We start from the raw sequence: 23023 nt of genomic DNA on the forward strand, positions 1-23023 counted from the left end.
GGAGAGAAATCTGCAAGTGAGAATCAGAGCCAAGAGACCAAAATTTGCAATCTCTAGCTTTGCTTTGCTTTCCTGACTCTTTTTTTGTTTGTCTGTTTATTTTGCTATTTTGTCTTGTTCTGTCCTAGGGCTGAACGTGAACAAGCATGTAAACTTATTTTTACCATTCCCCCACAAAACTAAATGATAATTAAGACCAATTTCCACTGAAACAATTTCCACATTTAGTGAAAGATATTGAGGGAAATTATCAAAAGGAAAACTAATACATTATTTAGATTTTAAGTAAGATTTTCTTTCTTCTGTATTTCTCTTTATGTTGGGAAGAAGGCTAGAAGAAGGCTATATATTTTGATATAGTTGATATAGTGAGGGAAACTTAGACAAAATAACTTAAAGAACTGCATTTTTATCAATACATAGAGTTTAATATCATCTTATCACTTCTGTGTCAAAGAAATAGCCTTATTAGCATAGCAATCTTCAGATGCTAAACTTATGCAAAACACTTTTACCACATATTTTATATGTTCTATTGTACGTGTATGTAAACTTTTATTACAACCAAGGAATAAAAGTAATACCTCCCTCCCAAAAAAAGCAAAATACTACCAAACAAAAGTCCAACCCAACCTTTAATTTCATTTTGAATCTTTAAAATATGTTAGTCTAGTTTCTTACAGAAACATGGAAAGAGAAAATGTAATTGCCTCTAAAGCAAAGTGTGAAATCTGTTATTTAGAGAACTTGATACAAGGATTGGTTTCTTATCTCATTTTTTAAGTTCAGTGGAGGCTTTAGCTGCTTTAATTTGAACAACAAATTGAATAGTTTGGATCACGCTGTTTGAAAGCTTCAATCTCTGCTTAAAATCAACATACAAAAGGGGTGCTTCACAGAATCACAGAATCACAGAATGGCCAGGGTTGAAAAAAACCTAAAGGATCATGAATCTCCAACCTCCTGCCATATGCGGGGCCACCAAGCTCCCCATTCAATACTAGACCAGGCTGCCCAGGTCCCCATCCAATCTGGCCTTGAACACCCCCAGAGATGGGGCATCCACAACCTCTCTGGGCAGCCTGTTCCAGCACCTCACCAATCTCACAGTAAAGAACTTCCCCTTGACATCCAACCTAAATCTTCCCTCCCTCAACTTAAAACCATTTCCCCTTGTCCTGCAGAATTCCATCTGAATGCAAAAGAAAACAAGATGGAAATAAAGTCTTAGGCCTACTTTAATCTTTTTCTGTGTGACTTCTCCTTCACCGAAACACCTGTGTTGTTAAAATAGACATGCTGTGAATTCCGACACAGTCTTTTAAGGTGATTGCTAAAATTATATTTTTCTTGAAACGATTACTAAAAGTCATGACAGAATTTGGATCATGGGTAGATTTTTCTTCTGCATACATTTATGAGCTTATTCTCCTAAGGGAGAGGAATAAACATTCTTGTGACATTTAAAAAAAGAACAGCTAGAACAAAACTACCTCTCTTCTAAATGTCCAGTGATATGAACTGTGGCAATCTTGAGATTTGAGAAGGGCTAAGTTCCTTATTTTGGCTAAGAATGCTCCAGATCATTGTAAGTACAAGAAGATGGCTTCCTTCCAACTTGGGATATTCTATTCTAAGATGCTGGATTTTAAGCCCAATTTATGCATCCAGATAATGAAATGTTTGACTGGAAACAGACTATTTACATACTGCCTTCCACAAGGTTTCTTACACCTTGATATATCTAGATGAGATCACAATTAAATTATCTTACTAAGTAGATGGATCACCAATGTGTTCAGCTGCTATGACCAAGATAGCCATTGTTCATCTTGGCTTCAATAATGACATGTGTCGAATGGAAATCACTTTGCAGTCTCAAAGCTTTGCTATCAAATGAAGGAGTTTGAGCTTGTCTCTCACAGGTGATTTCTTATGTTTTCTAATGATACCAAACTCTAGGATTTTAATAAAGATGAGGCAAAAACACCTGAATTGTTAATAAATTGAAAATATAAGTAAAAAAAATATTTTGAGGCACTTGTGGTGGTGAAATATGGTCTGATATACTTCTATTTTATCAATGTTATTCAACCCCCCTAATATCTCTATGAGGAATTTGGTATTGCATCCTTTTTTTCACAGCATGCTTACAAACAGGTCTTACAAACAGACAGAGGTTGACGAGAGCTTTCCTTCCCTTTTATAAGCTGAGGCAAATGCCATGACACTCTATGGGCACACATGTTCCTGTGCATGGATTTACCTAAAACCCAATTTTAATGCAAATGTGCTAGAAATAAACATGCCTGTATTAGTCGTAGCAAGGACATGAATAAAAACTATGGCTAGTGGTGTTGTATGTCTGGTTGTTACAGAACTTAGATGATCCTTAGCAGATGGAAGTAACAATAAGTTACCCAGTGAAAACCAAAACTTCTTTGTCTCTATCAGAAAATCTCAGTGAAAACAAACAAACAAACACCAACAACAGTGGAGAAAAAAAAATGAGAGTGCTTGGGAAGTGAAATAACCATGTACGTGTGTCTTTTGACACTTCATTTTTATATGACCCAAGGCTGGCAGATCCAAAGTATCACTTTTCTTATGAAAGCTGGTCCGCAGAAAATGATATCCTACCCCAAGGAAAACATGTACGTAGCTGAAAAGGAGCGTACTGTATGACTTGGCCCCACAGTACAATAAAGTTTGGTGCTACACAAAGCTCCAGGTGGTTTTAATTTCACACTGAATTTCTAATCTTCTTTTCCAGACTCTCAGAGCAACAGAGAAGAATCTTATGGTTTTATCGTTACTACTGCAATAATCAAAATTGCTCCCTTCCTCTGGTACTGGGCAGTGCACCCAGTTGGGATCGAACAACTGTGTCAGAAATGTATTCTGTCATGAGGAAATGGAGATTTTCTAACCCTCTGGAGGCACTTGGACTTCTAACTTTCAGGTAAGGGAAAATTAGCTAAGTAGGAAATTAACAAGAAGCAGAATAATCATTATGTGTTGCTGATTAATTCAGCGTTTCACTTACGCTCAACAAAGTATGCCACTTCATTTAACTGGTTGATTTTGGTTCTGTCCCTCTGTCAAAGTAGAGTTGTACTGCAACTCCTGTGATGTCCTTAAGTTGAATTCACCAGCCCTGTGCTCTTGGCTGAGAAGGTTTCCTATTTTTCAGAATAACGAGAAGAGTATTTCATTCTGTACTGCAGGTTCAGTCAGTTTCTGGTAGCAGGTGATCAGTCAAATTCTTAGCACTTGCATAGTATTCCATATCTTCAAACTACTGTGCAGACATGAACTAAGGGGAGATATGGAAGACTGAACTATGCTTCCAGTTAGAGATTATGTGTAAGTAAGTATATGCAGGCTCACCTGTAGCCCATCTTTCTGAAGCAGAATTTTGAAAATTTGAGCAACTTCTGGGCGATCTTCCACACAGCTTCTTACACTGGGAGCTGATTTTCAGGAATGTTTGAGATGGCCTAAGCTATGAAGGAATGGCAGATATCAGGGAATAGAATGTGCCTCAGCAGTTATGCTTCCTCTAAAACCTTAGTATGTATTTTCTGCTAAATATTCTACCTGTGAAAGCATTAACCCTATGGATGTAATGACTGAGAAATTTTATCTATCAAGTACTTGTCTGGATAAGCATGAGACTGCAATATCAGTTCCATATTTTACACATGACCTTTAGAAACAAAACACTTCACCTAGAGCTTTACTCAAGGAGAAGGAACTGTATTTACTCAGCCCCATGATGTTCAACAATAGTTGTTTTAAAATACAAAGCAATTTCCTAAGAATTCCTGTTTATATCAGGTTTATATCTCAAGTATTAGGAATTTCACGCATTTCCATATATGTATTTCTGATGTTTAATGGGAGTGATGGAAGCAAATACTCTGAAAGATGGAGTATATTATTGGCATTTTATTTACCGTTAATAAATGATTAGAATGTATGAAAGATTCAGAGAAGAAAGGAGTATACAGGCAGCATGTTTTCTTTCACACACAAGTAACAAGAGAGTTTGAGCTGGTTTGTCAGAGCAATTTCAGTTCAGACCTTATGTCACATTTCGATTCTGTGTATGAGTGACATTTCTGGAGATGAAGAGCTTGACTGTTCCTTGAAGGTGCAGCTCTGCATCAGAGTGTGGTGCAGAATATTAGCTCTTGCCATGTGCTTCTCAGAGTATTTGAGTTATCTATCACAAAGCTTCTCAGTGTGAAGTGAATGCAGTGTACATGCTGTTTGTTCTTGAAGGCATTGCTAGGATGGAAAGACAAGATGATGCCATCACTTTATCTCTCCCAGTGCCACTATTGTATGCAGCTGGTGCCTCCAGTAATGCCAAAGGGCTATTTATTAAGACCTTAGTTAGTTTGTCTCTACAATTTCTTTCTCAACAAAGACAACACCAATCTATCTTCTTTACTATGAAAAGGAGTTCTGGATCACAGTACAAGTCTTTAAAAAAAATTTTGTCCTCCACATATCCCAGTATTTTACAGGTACATGAACAAGTGGGAAGCTAACATTTTGAAAGAGAGGGATTACATTTCATTTAAGATTTCTAATTTCAAAGATGTCTAGGTCTCATGATTTAACTACTGAGAGACATGTAAGTGCAGATTGAGAGAGTGGGCTGAAGGAGTGAAGTTCTTTATAAAAAAGTTTTCTGAGGTTTCTTCTCATTGTTATCTTTTCCTCAGCTTTCAGTCATATTGAAAAGTAAAATAGCACTGAGTACAATCCAACTTCCCTTCACTATTACCTCCACTGATTTTTGGATTGTAGGCTCCATAACTGAGCTGTTTTTGAAGGTTCATTCATCTCTATCATGTATTATGCTTGGCTCTGACAATTCGTCAACTCAGTTCCTGACTCCTATCATCAACAAAACAGCTCTCTGATTTCTTGTGATTACTGAGACACAGCTGAAAGGTCCACGTTTCTATAAAACATGAGCAGAATATAAAAGAAATACTCTTTATGGATTCATGACTGTATTAAGGACTTGTATCTTATCCTAGGTAAGTAAAATAAATTGGGCATGTGTTTTGTTAACATAATTCAACTGTGCAGGAGCAGCTGCACCAAATCAGAATAAATGTCAGTCTAGTGCATCCTGTCCAACAACAGACGTCTAGGAAAGGCAACAAAAATAGGTTAATCATAATGATGTTGCCTTACTTTCCTGACTTCCAGTAATCTACAGTTCAGAGAGGTTTTTTAGAGTTAATAGCCCTCTTATATTTTTATTTTCTTTTTTTCTTAATAAAAATGAATTTAGTGTTTACAACTGAACTTAAAAGACATTCTGTAGCAAGGAGACCCACACTTGAGCTCTATACTGTAAACTGTGACACATACAAATTATACCATATTGTAAGGAGCATCATAAAAGATCAAGATGTTCCAATCACTCAGAATATTGCTTCATTTTTAGGAATTTCACTTTGCAGTATCCAACAGAAAAGCTGGATTTCTGCAAGAATATGCCATCTCTTTATATGGTTTAGGAAAGATACACAAAATCATTAATCTTTTGCAAATCTTAGGCTGGGACCCTTCTCACAGCAGAGAAGCATCTGTCCCAGTGACTCAGCCCAAGCTCACATTTGCAAGGATAAAAAAATCAAATCATTGGAGGTGCTAACTCATTGTATGAGATACAAGGCAGCATTGGAGTGCTTAGAGAAAGCTATCATGACCCATCAAATTAAGCCCTGCTATCCTGCATCTGAGTTAGAACTCTCTTTGCAACTTTCCAAAACTCCTAAATTATCCACAATATACACGATGTATAGTTAAATGTACAGTTTAATAGATGTTTCTTGTTCTTTGGGCACATCTCTGCTTTTGCTCTTCAGCTTTTCAAGCATATATGAGGGTAGCCAAATGATACCATAGTCATTTATGCTGTGGAAAGGAAGAACATTCATAAATTGGAAACTTAATCATGGTACATTTCAGAGATATATTCAGCAGCAGTCTTGAATCCAGTACTTGGAGCAAGTGCATTGATTCTTAAAGTCCCAGAAGCCAACACTTCAAAAAATAATCATAATTTGAAAAGATTGTTTCTTTAATCAATAAATACGGGATGAGAAAAGTGAAAAATAGGATTTTATACTTCTAATTTTATTTTTAATTTCAGGGACGGGTGATTGAAAGTATTGCCTGAAAAATATATATTTCTTTTTCCTAAGGCAAAAGGTGTAAGGATGGTCCCTCCCACCATTGCTTATTGGTGCCCTATGAGTTTTACTATAGCCTTCACCTATTGGGCTTGGCAAAAAAAGCCAAATTTTAGTGAAATTTGGTTTAGTCTAGTATTAAATGGGGAGGTTGGTGGCTCTTCATGTGGCAGGGGGATTGGAGATTCATGATTCTTGAGATCCCTTCCAACCTTCTGTGATTCTGTGATTCTGTGAAATTAGAGATTTTTCTGACCATGTCTACTTTTTCATGGCAGACTGGGGGAAATGACACCAGAATACTTGTTTATTCAAAGAATTTTCTTCATAACTGAGAGACACCAAAGACAGTGTTAGAAATGCTACCTCATATGTTGTATTGCTAGCATGCCAATGTTCTGTGTATGTATAGAGCAATCATACTTGCAAATTTTTGTCAGGTTATTTTGATTTCAAATTATCTAAAATGAAAGCCGAAATGAAGTCATTAACCCAAATAGCAGAAATTAGGCTCTTTCGTACTTCCCCTTGGACAGAGATAATATGCTCATGGTTATAGTATCCCCCAGCCTTTGACTTTCAAAATATTACTGTTGATTTTCACATTATTTAGCAGAATTTCTGTGGAGCCATAGAGGTTAAGATATATATGAATATATGTGAAACTCACTTTCTAAACAGTAATTATAGTAAAATGGCATAGGTTGAAACTAGACTGTTCATAAACCTTTGAAAGCCAAATTGATTTTAGATGTGTTGAATCAGATAGTCATTGTTTTAATAAAAATAAAATTAGAACCCTGCAAGTCTGCAACTGAATATTCAGTAGTTGTCAAACAAATGCAGCTGAAGCATAACTGGCCTCTCCGCAACTTATTTGATTAAAAGGTCCTAACTGTCTATCAACGTGGAGGCAACTGTGGATTTATGCAAAGAAATAAAGTTAGAAAGAACAACAATCTATAATTAATTTTATGCTTTGTTCTATACATGTTCTAAAGCTGCAGAATTTTGTGTGAATGGCTCATGAAAGGCCATTTCATTCTTTACAGAAGTCCTCAAATGCTAGAAAATGCAGTAAAATGACAATTCAGTTTATCTGACAAATATCTTTGAGCATGGGGTTATTTGAAACGTTGCAATAAAAAAAAAAAAAAGAAATGCACATCTATTTCTCATTTACAATCAAGTCACTGACAAATGCCAAAATCTCAAGAGAATATCACAAATCCACAGGATACCTCAGCAGCACTTAGTTTTCTGTTTGAATCTGATTTAGTTGAAAGGTACAGCCAGACAAGATGCTCCCTCCTGGCTATCTGTATGAAAATAATAAAAGACTGGATGTTGCTCTTATTCTCATCCAACTCAATATTCAGTTTTTTCAGAAACCATCATAAAATCTCTAACAATTTTAAACTACTCAGGCAGAAGTTATGAAATGGATGGCTGTCAATCACTGGCATCATGCAGGGATAAAAGAACAAAATATCAGAAGGTTAGTTGAGGTTAAATATCAAAGGAAATCCATTTAATAACTTAAGGAGTATCCAGGTTGCAAGACAAGCTGTGAAGGGGAAATTTGAAGTCCCTCATAATGTGAACTGTTGTGGACTAAACCTGACAACCTTTGTTTACATATTGTTTTTTTTTCTTCAATAGTGTCCTTGAGAATATAAATGTGGGACAAAATTACGAGTCACAGTCCCAGTTGTGCAATATCCATTACCTGAATGGATGACAAATATATAATTGTTCAAAAGAAGAAAGGTACAATGTGTTGCAATTCAGGAAAATGAATGAGAATCACAGTAGTTCTATCCACTTAATTATTTATTGACCAATAGCTTGTTTGTTGAGGGAAAAAAAATAAAAGAAACCTGAATGAAAATGGCCAGTTTCAATCACATTTGAAATCTGTGCAATGAAAAAATCAAACATTTTTAACTGTTTTATTTTAAGTTGTGATTTTTTCTTGCTAAACTCTTAGATACAATCTTAAAACAGCCAGAGAGAGGGTTGCCCAAATCTCTGCTCTCACAAATAATTGTTAAAGGTGATACATCAAGAGCCTGATAGTCATGGCTCAAATTCTTTCCAAAACTGATCAGATATACACACTTTAGATCAGTTCTTGCTCCTTAGGAGCCCTAAAGGTTGTAATATTGACTCTGTTGTGATATGGTCGTCTCATCTCATTCTTCAGTTCGCAGTGTGTGTATAAAAGTTACATATTCATTATAGCAAGCCCTGGAAATCACCTATGCCCCAGTATGTAAACAATGAACCATGTTTTGTTAGACCTAAAGTGATTTCTTGCAGTGAGTTACAGAGACATCTGTTGAATGAGACCACTAAGAACTTGGTCCTGCACTGTGGCCACAACAACCCCAGGCAGTGCTACAGGCTTGGGGCAAAGTGGCTGGAAAACTGTGTAGAAGAAAGGGATCTAGCGGTGTTGATAGATGGCTAAATGTAAATCAGCAGTGTAGGCACCCCAGCTTGTATCAGAAATAGGAGCAGGGAAGTGATAGTTTCCCTGTACTCAGCTCTGGTGAGGCGAAACCTTGAGTCAGATGCTGTACTAAAGGACATGGTGTACTGGGAGAATGTTGGTGGTAGGTGGACAGTTGGACTGGATGATCTTGGAAGCTTTTTCCAACATTGGTGGAAGATTCTGTGTCTATATGGAACATATTTCATTGTTCAGGAACCTGCTGAATTAGGGGAGAAGGGAAAGAAATTGACTAATTTCCATATTATCAGCACATGCTTGGCACACAAGTCTTTGGAGCAACTGCACAATTAGATGGTAGAATGATATGGAAGGAATTAATTTTTTTAATATGTGATCTTCCTTGAAGTATCTTTTGTTCTAAATAGCCATATGAATATTAAAGTAACAACTTCATGTTCCTAATAGGTTACCTGTAAAAAAATAAGTAAATAAATAAATAGTACTTTCAAAGTGAGCTAATTTGGGACAAACATGATAATTTATTTATAAAATACTCTGTCTGTCCCCATCAAGGCCCTCCCAGCATCATGCAAGTGTTTATTAACTGTACTATAAACATCATCAAATATGCACCATAACAGAAAAATATAATCTTAAAATCTTAAATGAGCCACATTGTTAACAGGGGTTTTGAAAGCATTACAGGAGGTAGCAGCACACAAAGCCAAGCATCTCAAGTAGGTCTTACTCTTAGCCATTTGTTCTCTAAATGTCCACTTTTATTGGATGAAATGTAGTTAATTTGATGATCAAAGCATACATAGGTCTGTTTATTATTTTAATTCAGTTTGCTTTATTAAATTTAAAAACTCAACTTTTGAGCTGCAAGGGCCATTATACTTCAAAGCACTTACCTTTACAATTTCTTTTCTTGTGATAGTAATCAGCAAGTCAGTGCTGCAAATGTGGCACTGCCTCTTGTGTTTTATTTCTGATTTATTTTTCTAGTGGATATAGAGTTTACAAAAGGTGCTGGATAAAAAGCTGGGAGAAGGCCAGTCTGTTTCTCTGCTGAGCATATAAAACAGCAATATTGATGGCCCCCTTACGCCTTCTGCCATAAGTGACAGTTCTGTTTTCAAAGGAATTCCTCCAGGGCAAATTGACAACATAATCTGTGGTCTTTATTCATCATTTTTATGTATGGCATGGACTGACAAATCATTGAGACACTGGACTGCAATGCATGAAAGAGTCTAATGGCTGTATTTGTTCAGAAACTGAGGGATACATTGCTTCTTGTGGGGCAGATATTTGCCATTTAGAGAACGGAACTGCAGCCCGGTAGCTCTTTTAAACAATATCTAATTGACTGTGGTGCATCTCAAGACATTTCTGCCCCTTTGGCATAGATGATCACTCTTACAGTTCTGATGAGAGAAAGGTTTGTATGAACATTCCCAGTTTGCTTCAGAAGACAGAAGAGACTCTTGGGATTGTAATGGACAAATTTCAAGTACTGATAAATAGTTAAGCGTGTTGACGTGTAACAGATATGCAGATGAACACATCTGTTCTTTTCCTCATAAAAGCAGGACCATGGTAGAATTCTTAAGTGTGAAGCAACTTAGGCAACTTTTTTGTTCTTGGAATTCTCTGTTAGTATCAAAAAGGCAGCATATCAAAATCCAGAAATTGTTTTTGCTTATCTTTTTCTTTTCTGAAATAAGTCAGCTTTCAAATATTAAAAGAAACACCGTATTCTTTGTCAATTTTTCTGTTACAAGAGAAACTTTTAACAGGCAGTTTCGATCAGTCAAGATTACATCAACATTTCATTCTTTTTATTTGAAAAAAAAATAATTCGAGTGGCTATATTATCTGCCCTCCTTTCCCTGTTTTCATCATTGCTGCCACTGCATCTTTTCTTCTTTTATCAGTTACAGTTACAATTTCATCACAAAATCTGTATTAGGACACAGTCATACTGATTTCAACCAGACTGTTTTTGAGAATGCAGCTTTTTTAAAATACTCATTGAACATTTCCTGCCAGGATTTATTGAGGGTATAGCTTCTGATGAGCACTGGTTGAGCATTTTCCCATCAGAGAAGCATTTTTTCTCAGAATTGGAGACCTTCTGAGGGAATGCCTTGAGTTTTTTACTAAATTTTCTTTCAGGAGAACTGAAGTGAAGAACTGTTTTCCACTTCAGAATTACTTCTGTTTAAAAATACTTAAAATTTTGTTATGTTATGAACCAGGAGCACTGACATTGGAATAATTTTTCTAACATGAAGCGTCATTGTACGGAAATTTTCAAGTTTTCATGCTGTTACTCAAAAAAAAAAAAAGCTTTCAAGTGACTGTTAAGCATTTCCATTGCACAGAAATTTCCTATTACAGCTAAGAACAGCAAGGGAAGATCCACAATTCCCTTCATATTTCAATAAATATAAAGGAAATTATAACACCTGATAATTCAAATTAAAAAAAAAGGCATTTGAAGATCAATGTTCCAGGGTGTTGGGTTTATGATTTTCTTCTATGGTACTATAGCAGTCAATCCAATTAAGCGATCTCCTATCTATTTCTTGACTCTTGCTACAGTGAAGGAAATGAATTGATTTTTTCTATTCCACTTGGAGAAAAAACCTGTTTTTCTAGCATTTCGCATCAGTAAGAGCTCAAGAGAGTTGCAGTGCATAAACAGTGTCTTGGTACCTCTTAGTAATATCTATTTGTTTTGCTTTAGTTTTCCAGATAAAGATATTCGCAGAACAGCAGTCCAGCAAATAGAAAATCTGTCAAATGATGAATTGTTAGAATACCTCCCACAGCTAGTTCAGGTAAGAAAGAAATTTTTAGCCAACTGTGTCTTCTGTCCAGATCAATAAGTTCATTAAACACTTTTGGTTCTTTCAGTTTGATACATTATAAGAGCAATAAGTAAGAAAGACTGATCAGCTGATGAAATGTTTGAATTAACAGGACAGATGTATAGATATTCTCACTTGAGAGAATGCAATTGTTTTGGTAATGTCATTGATCCTTTCCATGTACCACAAAGTGACCTTTCTACAGGAAGGAAAAAAAAAAAAAAAAGAAAGAAAGAGAAAAAAAAAAGCATCTGTATAAGACAAATGCTGCTATGACTGCCAGGCTAGGACCTGGGCTATGTTGTGGTCAAAAAGAGGTTTCTTTGCAATGGATCACATTTTTCTAATGTCACGTACATGGTGAAAATCCCTAATCCCTAATTGTCAGCACACAGTAACTACAGCAAGTTGGTTATAGAATAGTTCCTTCAGAGATGTACACTACTTTTCAGTGGAAACTAATGTTTTACGTGTTACGGGCCCATTGCAAAATAATAACTTTGTGTTGAATCAGTCCTGTTCTGCAGTTGAGGAGGAGCTAGTCTTATCCATTTACTTTGTAACTCTAACTACATGGTTTTCTTACAGTTCTTCATTTCAGAGTTCTTCAGGGTTTTATTCGTGTTTGTTTTTTTTTTTAAATATATTTATATTTATATGCACATATCCATGCACATATGCATATTTGTATGTAGATACAAAAGTGCACATGAATGCACATATCTATGTAGTCCTTTTCTGTGAAGAAGTGGAACCATCACACCTTTACAACTTTCAGCACATATGAATGCTTATGGAAGATTTCACCTTTCACAGCTCCTGTTTCACAAATAAATTTTTGGATAGAATTTATTTTCCAAATGAGAATGGTAAAAATTCAAATATAGCAAAGGCTGTATATTTGCATGTATATTTATGTGTCCGAAATCCAGATTATATCCTCTGGTCTTGCAGGGGATAGTATATACTTGTGTCCTGAAGTTTCATTTCAGGGGCATTCTCCATAAGTTGGATTGTTTCATGCAAACTAACCGCTGGAGATACTATCCTTTCCAATTACTTTTATTTATGTAAGTAAAAGATAACAAGACCAGCATTCAGGTGATTGTTCTTTTTATCTGTTAAGGTGCTCAAGTTTGAGTGGAGTCTGGAAGGCCCTCTGGTGAAACTCCTGCTGAATCGTTCTCTTCAGAGCATCCAAGTAGCCCATCAACTTTACTGGTAAGACTATTTTTTTATTATTAATACATCCATTTTCCATTACAGTGGATATTATCATCACTTCATCAGTGACAAACTCTGTTTTTGTTTAAAATAAACAGAAGTTTTTTTCACTCTCTCATCATTACCCTTTCAGTAGTGGATATGAGCAAGAGTCCTGCTTATCTCTGCCTTCACCCAGTCCCTAGAGAAAAAATTAAAGGTCAGCTCTCTTAGTTAAGGTACCATTTGTATTTTTTTTTCCTTATCTGGTTTGAACCAAAAGTAGTCTTACTCAGAACTTGCAAGATGTCCAAGCAGGATTGACTTACTGATAAAAGATCCTGGCTTTGAGATTTCTCTGACCTCTTCTGAAGATTTCAGACTTCTCATGTCTATCCAAGTAAGTCTCCTGAAGCATCTACAAATCATTCTAACTTGTGATAGCAGTGTTTCCATTCCTTTTAGTGGTCATGAAGATGTAACATTTCTGATAGTAACTGCCATTCACTGTCTATCTATACAATGAAGGGATATCTATAATCATGTTATTTGCATGCAGTGATTACTGTTTGCTGCAGTGATTACTGTTTGCTATGCCATCACTTCGATGTCTTCTGTCATCTGTACTGCTCCGTGATCTGAAAATCTAGTTTTGTTTTGTTTTGGTTTTTTTTTGCATGTTTAGTAATGATGGATGAAATGAACTTTTATTTACAGTTCAACTGGTTCAGGTCTCTGAAAGCAAAAGCTTTCCTCCCTGCAAAGCAAAGACAACAGCTTGAAATGTAATCATTTTGTTGATGAAGTGTGGCTTCAGAAAGAGCATAGATCATATTTTTATACCTGCATGATCTCTGAAAATGTTAATGAGGACAAAACAGAATTTTGCCTGTATTCATTTCACTGAAATAGATAGGTCAATAATAATATGCCTAATCAGTGTATTTGTTAAATAAAGAAGAGCACATTTAGCATGTGTAAACTTCTTCCACTTTGCAACATAGACCTGTGTAGATCCTTCCTTTTTCTTTTTTTCCTAAGTTTGTTTGACTTATCTGATGGTATTGCCTTGGGAAATACATAGAAGAAATTGTATCTTGAGCAATAGATATCCTTATTTGGCACCATATAATTTAATGTGGTAAAGGACTTATATTTTATATGTATCTTAATCATAGAATCACAGAATGGCTTGGGTTGGAAAGAACCTCAAGGATCATCAAGCTCCAACCTCCTCGCCACATGCAGGGCCACCAACCTCCCCATTTAATACTACACCAGGCTGCCCAGGGCCCCATCCAACCTGGCCTTGAACACCTCCAGGGACAGGGCATCCACAACCTCTCTGGGCAGCCTGTTGCAGCACCTCACTATCTCTTGGTAAAGAATTTCCCCCTGATATCCAATCTAAATCTTCTTCAACTTAAAACCATTTCCCCTTGTCTTGTTGTTATCTACCCTTTCAAAGAGTTGGCTCCCCTCTTGTTGATAGGCTCTCTTTAAGTACTGGAAGGCTACAATGAGGTCACCTGCAGCCTTAATATATAACATTACTGAACATACTTATATCTTGTAGAATATTTCTGAATGTTCACTGTATTCTCTGCCTTTCAGCTGGTAGTATGTGTTGATGTAATCCAACCCTGGGTTATTTTACAAGCACTTTTTATCCCTGTGTGCATCAGGAAGTAGAGATATCATCAGCTACTGTGTGTCTATTAAATATTTTGATTATCCTCTTATGCCTTGGTTGCAGATAGAAACTCCTAATTTACTAAATATCTTTCTGGAGTATCCCGTGGATACTTCCTTAATAATATTTCCAAATTGTATAAATAGTAATTTGCTATTTATCCCCAAATAAACAAGCGTAAAAAAGGTATATTTTACCTGAAATGTAAACATTAGTTTCTTAGAGGGGCAACTTTTGAGTAAATGTTAAAATTAGTATATGTTCCTGTGTATAGATATGTAAATATAAATATAAATATATATTTATATGTATATATACATGCACGTGTAAATATAATGAATACATAAATATATATAAATATTCAAAAATATATTTTTTTATTTTCTGGATTTTCAGTACTTTGTCTGGCAGACATTCCTGGCAGAAATTTGATGGCAACATGAGAATATACTATAATACAGAAATAACAGCAGCCACCTCTAAAGTAGCCATCCTTGAAAGTATAGTAGTATAATAGTAGTATAACTATGTGCACCCAGAATGCACAGAGCAGTCATTAGTTTTGGGAGGAGAGATGTCTTCTCAAGGCATGCCCACTTGGCTGCCTACTCTCAAAAACTGATAATTTTAAAAAAGTCTGACTGGACTTGAGTGTTTAATATATATGTTTAGCTGCACAAAGTGATCATGAAAATATCCAGTCATACCTCTTTTATTTAGTCTTTTTGTTCAAGCATTTCAATATGAATTGGAGAGTTTAGATATAGCACACATCTATAGTGTTAGTCAGACTCTACACTTTTCTTCTTTAACTACTCTGTTCCACCATGTTCTCCAGAAGTAAGCTGTTTTCCACCAAATTTATGTTATTATTAATATTTCTGTTCCAGAACTTTTAAATCCAGTTTCCCAAGTAATAAATTCTATTTAGAAAGTTTAGCAGTAATTTCATAGTTTACACTAATAAAGGTTTTCATTTACTCTGCAAACTGGATTTGTCTTTTTAAAAACAATGGAAAACAGAGTTTTGTCCAGTTATCTCTAAAAAGATTTTCAAAAGAAGCACATTAAGTTAATAATACAGGCAACATACGTGTGCAAGCATGCTCCCAAACCTCTTTTAAGAAATGCAGTTAGATAGCGTTTTATTCTCTGAAGCATTTAATTCTGTTTCTTAACAAGATTGGCAACCAAACACGGTCTTAGAAGGAAGAATTGGTTAAAACAAACATTAGAAATGATATTATGTCAATTTTTAATTGTAATAAATGACACTAACATTCTACTACTAAAAAAAATCAATATATGCACCATGTATCTACCCAGAATAGAACTTGGAACAGAAGATGTAAATTAAAATCTAATGTAATTCAGTAAACTAGTGATACATTTTCATAATCACAAAGGAAACATCAACTGAGTTAAACTTCCATGTTTTTCAACAGTATTGTAAACCTAGACAATAGTTACTAGAACTGGTGATGACTGGCAATGCTAACTCACTTGAATGACAAACATCATTTTAATAGTAGCTCAGTTATTTAAAATTGACACAATTTCCCTACACACCAGAAATAAGCTGCTGCCTTTAATGATGTACCAGCTCATCACCTTTTTAATAGTGATGTTGGAGAGTAAGTAGTTGAAGATCTTGCCATGAAGCAGTGATAAACAGATAAGTTTATCTGAAGATTTTATTGAAAAAATAAAATAAAAATGGGACAGTGCTTGGCAAAGGTGAACGGAATACTCATTTTAAGATTCTTGGGACACATCTTCATGTGTTGTATATCAGGAAAGCTTTGATGAAACCAAGCCTTTGAATGTACCAGCTGTGGATTCGTCCCATTAATTTTGATATTTAGAGCAAGTAGGTCATTTGATCTTTCACCTTTTTTTTTTCTTTTTTTTACTGTGCATGACTTTTCTACTCTCTAGCTTTTCATAAATTTAGGCCATCTGCATCTCAGTAATCCTTTTGAGTGCACTTCCCTTCACCAGGAGACTAAAAATTATCCATGCATACAGTGCCAGCACAGGACTATGTACTACTTAAATAGCATTTCAGCTTTATTGCAAGATAAGTTCCTCATGTACATGAGACGTAGAGAACATTTACCCTTCTCAACTACCTTCTAGAAATTTACTCTGATTCTGGTCTTTTCATAGTTCAATTTGTAGGATAGGAGAAAGCTGGAGTGAATTTTCCTGTTCCCTGCAGCTAAGTTGAGTAGGAAAGCTTTCTTAAAGCTTTCTTCTAGCAAAGCAGAAGAGTTGCTTGAGGGGAAAGAAACCTGCTGAGACCCTTCAGGACATTTCATCTGCTATAAGTCTCCATTTATTTCCTTGCTACCACATTTCACAGACAGTTTCTGTCAGCTTTCGTCCTCAAGTTTTAATCGACCCCTCTGTTTCTGGCAACCTGCCGATCCATTTCCCATTTGCTTGGAGCATTTTTTGCTTCCAGCTAGTTCCATAGGTGGCAGCTGCAATGTACAATTGAAACAGCTGGCTGGGGCAGCAGGTGGCTAGGAATATGTCTCACAGATGGTTGCCTTTCACAGAAAGATTGAATAATGGGGAGAAGGGTAGTGTCCTTTAAGATTGGTGGCAGCTGCTTGAAGGTGGTGCTACAAACAGGTTTCATTTTTGGGAAAGAGTATGAGTGTGTGTAAATTTTGGCAGACCATGAGCATTTTATATGCTTAGCTCAAGAAACCAAAAAGATAAGCGAAACCTTTGTTGAAGGAAAAATGTTCTTTTGCAACTTGCTCTTTCAAAGTTCTCTTTAAATTGCAAAAAGCCTTATAATTTTTTTTTTTTTTAATTTATAACATTTTTCAACTACATTCAGTCTGATAACCAAGAGAAAGGGAGTTGTCTTCTATTTTACAACTATATATCTCATAAATAATGTGAGTTAACTCTTGATGAAATCCAGCACACTAAAAGCAAAGTGAATTAGACTATTGATTTCAAGAATAGAGCATCATATTTTATTTGTATCTCATTTTCTACATGAAAAGAGCAGTAGGAAGCAAAAACAACATAAGAAATGTATAAAAGCTTAAAAAGACATCATTAAATTCTCTACCATTGAGATGTTTGTCTCTCAATACCGTGTTTTCCAGAATTGTTTCCACTTAGGTTAATTCAGAGCTCCATGCTTTGAATTTCAGGATTATTGCTTCATATTTTCTGAAAGGGAGTGTATTTTTTTGCTATTAAAACTAGTCTACACTAACCGTATTTTACTTGAAGACTTCAAAAGAAGGAATATACCAAACAGACACTCATCTGTCCAACACTCTTAATTACCTGAATGCTAAACAGGCAGCCATGCTCCAGCTCTTCCCACAATATGGTGTCTCTCTATAACAGTCAGAGACTGTCAAGTCTGCTAATTATTAATAAACTTCCTAAATAAAGTGTAGAGAAAGCTGAAAAGCCCAACCCAATTAAATGACGTTAACTTAAATCCACAATCATCAATTTTATTTTGTGTTTATTTCATTCTCCTCACTGATCTGAATCAAAAGAACACTTAATCACATATGTATCTTGAAACCTGCCAACAGCCTGTCCTAGCATATGTTTGATAGGTTCTTTTGCTACTCTGCATTAAAATTTGAGTTCAGTTCTGGAGTAGCTCACTCCTGCAACCCTCTGAGGTAAGGCATCATTCATCCAAGTAATAATTATAAGGTTAATCTGAATTAGGAGTACTTGATATGATCATAATTGTGTTTTGGATTGTAAAGAACCTCAAATGTAGAGTAGATTAATATCTAGGGATTTTCATTCTGAACTTGTAATGCCTACTTCTGAAACGCCAATAATCTACAGGGTTTTTTTTTACTGTAGTTACATGTCTGTACTATTTAATACCTTTGAACCATTATTTTTGTGAGATAAGAATTCAACTGTCTACTGTGCTGAGAGTTTCATTGTAAGCCTAAGTGGAATTCAGATTATTTCCTTGGAAAACAGAACTATAGTTACAGAAATATATTGTAACTTTCCCTAGCTAGTCTGTGTTGGTCAATACTGCTCAATAACAGTGGATTAAGGGGCAAGATCAATTGTTTGACCTGTGGTCAGCTATACCTCATAACTGCTGCCTTTCACTTTGGCTCTACTGACTGCTTTTTCCAGTACAGTAGTGCAGCAATGTTGGAAATAGTTCATATCAGGAACCGCCCCCAAAAGACAAGATGAAGAAACTTACCCAACATGTGCTCTGCCTCCAAGACTGCCTTGCCCACATTTGCATGCACATGTGAATCATCTGAGGCAGATACAGCTGACCTTCAGCCTCTTTTATTCTTTCTGCTGTTCATGGACTATAATATAACCCTCACAGTATTTCTGATGCTAGGGGCTCGAAAAATGACACAGAATTGAGTCTTATCACTGCAGGGTAGCACACACAGCACCAGGGAGACCCAGAGCCCAGTGGCATGTAATGCAGATGCAGTCTATATGCTGCAGAGGGAACTGGCCCCACTATGTCTATGCCATTTCACCCTAGGTCCAAGAAGTTCTCTATGTCTCTCCCTTTTATTCTTGAAAATGTACCCCAGTGTTCATCACAGACTGAGATTGACTGAGAGATTCCAAAGGCTAGATGATCTGCCTTCCATGCTGAAAATGATACTTTCAGGCAAAGTTAAAGGCAGGTTGGCAAGTATTCTAGCATTTTAGGAAGACTATCTGTAAATTTGCTGTCTATATTATTCCACATACACAGGAGAGAAGTCTGAATACATAAATAACTCTTCCTAGTTTGCGATGCTTTCCGCTGACTTTAGCAGCCTTTTAGTCAGGCAATTTATCTCTGGAAGTGAGTGTGACAATATTTTTCTAGAACTAAGTTCATTTTTATAATGTAAAGGGTTTTGCACATATAGTATGTATTTGCAAAGACCAAAGAAGTTGCAGGTGCTGTGATTTCTCTTTATGTACTGAAATCCTAATTAAAAGAATAAACATTTTTCACTTCTAAATTTCTAATTAGAAGGAAATAAAAACTAAGTTCCAAATAAGTAAAAAACAAATTGCAAACACTATCATGAAAGGCGAACAAAGAACCTGAACATAGCATTTTGCCATTTTAAATACAAAGAGGAAGTTAGTTTTAACCACTCTGTTAAAAATTACAACTTTTAAAGAAAGGAACCAAATAAACTATGACTTCTTTGATAATTTGATGAATATGATATAATCTTGTGAATTCTTAAAAAAAGATAGAACATAGTTCTGCGTGGATCTTGTTTTAATGATTTAACATTGTTAGTAGAACAGATTTGTTGAATGTTTAGAGATGGAGAAGTACTATGTGTTTTTCCAAACTGAATGGAAGTATGAAAAAAGAAGAGGTAAGGCACCTTTGTGATTGTGTAGCAAGGTGAGAATGGAGTGAAGTATGGCCATTCCTGTCATTGATTACATTTGTACAGACAAGTATTTGGCTGCAGCTAAATTAGTAATTGAACATAAATTGTTCCCACTTTTAGAACAAAGGAAATTCTAAATGCCAAAAATCATATTTGAGGAGGATTAACATTACCAAGTTCAATATAAAAAAGCCTGCAAGGGCTGAAATTATCAATGTGTGTTACTGTAATGATAAAATACACTACTATATTCATGGGCAAGTAAACAGAGTTGGAGTTGAAAACATGAACTAAAAAATGTGAGAGCACTCTGAAAAAAAAAAATATTGAGCAATTGGCCTTAACACTGTTAGCTGCTTCATGATTTATAAGGTAGCACTAAGGAAAATGTTTTTTGGTACATTGTTTTTCAAAACACTGCTAGTCTGATTTATTTCATTTTCACTCTTTTCACATTTACAAATATTTATGCTAGCAAATCTATTTTTTCAGTTAAAGAAAAGCTCCCTATTAGGTTAAAGTCATATCTATCATAACCACCTCTCCAAGAATGTAACAGAGCATGAAATACAGGTGTTGTCTGTTGGATATTCTCTGTGGAAAGGATTAAATGTGCCATTTTGGTGGTCTGTTATTGTGTCTCTGATGCATGGATGTGTGATAGACTAAATAACCAGCTTGAGGGGTGGAACAGAGCTGAAAGCTCCCATACTCCAGCTGTTCTGGTGCAGGAGAAAGATGTCCTGTGCATAGGCCATAGGGATGCATTTGACTGAGGAAATGGAGCTGGTGTTGCTGTGACGGGGATTCAGAGAAGGGCTCTGTGCAGCTGTCATGCTGGGCTTTAATCTGCTCCTCTCATCTCTCTCCCATAAAAAATATTTTATTGTTGCTTCCTTCAAAAACAAAACAGCCAAAATCTTGCCTGATGGATACCTCATATCTCTCTGCTTGTCCCAGGGGAACATTTGGGAAGTAAATCAAAGTAGTAATAAATCAGGAAATCTTTTGAGAAAACATTCATTTAGTCCTGTCACTTCAAATGGATAATTTGCAGCCATGAATTTGATTGATGTGGATGATTTGGTTTGTGTTTTTACACTGTGAAAGACTGCTGGAAGGAGATGACTGAACATAATCTATACAGCTCTGTTGCTCCACTGAAATATTCTGTATGTATTCATTGAGCTAAACCAATAAATGAAGATCGACCAACTTAATAACCTGAAATGTAAAAATAGCATCCGTAGCTGCAATGTAAACATGATTCAGAATTTCCAGATCAGGCTATAACGATTGTGGAGAGTTAAATCCTCTGTTGGAAAGCAAACAGCATGGCAAATCTCCTGCAATTCTCAGCTGAGCAGTGGCAGTTGTGTTTGACCAGTGAAATGTTGCACTCAGCAACTGAGAGCAACCCTGCAGTTGAGAATGATCCTTCAGCAGAATGCTTCTCTGCTACATAGCTGTGGTCATACCAAGCAAGTTCTGATTGATTGAAACTATTTCATTATGATCCCCTGTATTTAAAGATTTCTTTCTATAAAGGGCAATTATTGCAAAGTTAATCTGCTGACGTTTCAAAGTTGCATCATAAGATGTGAAAGAAACTTTGCTATGTTATATGTCTTTTACTCACTCAGGCTCAGCAAGCTGTTGTGTTTTAACTATAGCTGTTTGAATCAGTTATTGGGAAAATTAGCCTTGATCTACCCTAGAGAGTTCTTTTCAATCAATTTTTCGTTGAATATGTTTTACAAAGTTTTTACTGCACGAGTTGTATAAAAGCAGTTCAGGCTGTGAGTTTTTTTGATGGATATGTTGGGAGTCCTCATTTATAGCTTTCACGTGACTAATCAAAACCTTAGTCTGACAAGTCTAAGTTTAGTAAATCACTCCTATTTCTAAACATTTCCAGTAACATCATTAGGAAGAAGTACGAGTAAAAAGAAAAAGGCTAAACCTGGATACAGGTCATTCAGTGTAATGAGTGACTTGGTCATTTTGACATCACAGTCAGATGTGTGCTTCTGTGGTTAATATTTCTAAGTAAAATTATTCTTCTTCAGAATGAAACCTGGGCCTCGGTCATTATGAATCAGACTTTGTTGAATACGTGCTATCAGTACATGATTTGACAGAAAATTACTTTTTGACTTACGGGAATTTTTCTAAGAACTTCCGAATGTAAAACCAAGTATAATTATTAACTTGTTTTATAATAAAAACTTCAAAAACTATAATAAAAGGTGATATTTCTACAGAGGTTAGAGTTGAGGATTGACAAAATGCCCTGCATCGACAAGTGTGCAGAATTATCATAATTCAGTATTTTTAGGTATTTGCATATGATAAGTACTTAAGGATTATATTCATAAAACTCCTGCTGTTTGAAAATACTTCCTAAAGCGTTAACTGCTTTTTGAATGCCTCACCCATGCTAAATGGTATACTACTCTATAACCATAAAGTTGTCATTTGGCAGGAGACCAAATTAGAAATGTGCTTGTAGAAGAAAAGAAGAACGGTCTGATGAGTTCCATTTGCGTTATGTTTTTTTGCTCAAACAATACTGTGAACAGGCTGTCATAACCTTTTAAGCAAGAGAATTTTGCTACAGACCATGTCCTTCATCATCTCATTTGGTGTTTTCTTGGCAAAGAGCCCACTTGGTTAAAACTGATATTCATTTCAGACTTGAAAGTGATCGGTGGCCTCTAAAGGAATTAAGTTGAATTAAGATTCCCTCCAAATCTATATCCTGTAAAACTCTAACAAGTGTTTCAAAGAGCTAGAAGAAATCTCAGTCAAAAGAAAGACAACTGTTCTTTAGCTGTGTCTACCAAATACACAGAACACTATTCAGGAAATTCATTACATTATTCTGAAGGAAAATCAGACCACAAGAATTGCCTTTCACCTTTTAAAAGTAATTATTCTTGTATAAATGTATTCCAAGATTTGTTATCTCAGTGTTATATAAACAGTGGTATTTTTACTAAATGGTTCTTATGTGACTCATGGGTGAAGGATTAATGTAGAATTAGTAAGGAATTTTTCACTGAGATGTTTTTAAGGAAAAATGTTCAGAAAAAAATCAAGATTTTTTTCACAAACATGTATATGGTATCAGAAGTACAGGATGAAGCTGAGGAAAATGTCTGGATACT

At 35.6% G+C, this 23023-nt stretch overlaps 1 protein-coding gene across 2 annotated transcripts in view; it reads left to right on the top strand.

The window, feature by feature from the left end:
- The window catches only part of PIK3C2G (phosphatidylinositol-4-phosphate 3-kinase catalytic subunit type 2 gamma), a 286035-nt gene that overhangs the window by 156464 nt on the left and 106548 nt on the right, over positions 1-23023 (top strand). For both annotated transcript variants that reach the window (XM_090145886.1, XM_090145891.1), the window contains exons 16-18: positions 2774-2962; positions 11438-11531; positions 12688-12782. In XM_090145886.1, coding sequence (XP_090002012.1) covers positions 2774-2962; positions 11438-11531; positions 12688-12782 — 378 coding nt within the window. The remainder of the gene's footprint in view (positions 1-2773; positions 2963-11437; positions 11532-12687; positions 12783-23023) is intronic.

This window comes from Phasianus colchicus, chromosome 1, assembly GCF_987193195.1.
Source record: "Phasianus colchicus chromosome 1, bPhaCol1.hap1.1, whole genome shotgun sequence".
NCBI lineage: Eukaryota > Metazoa > Chordata > Aves > Galliformes > Phasianidae > Phasianus > Phasianus colchicus.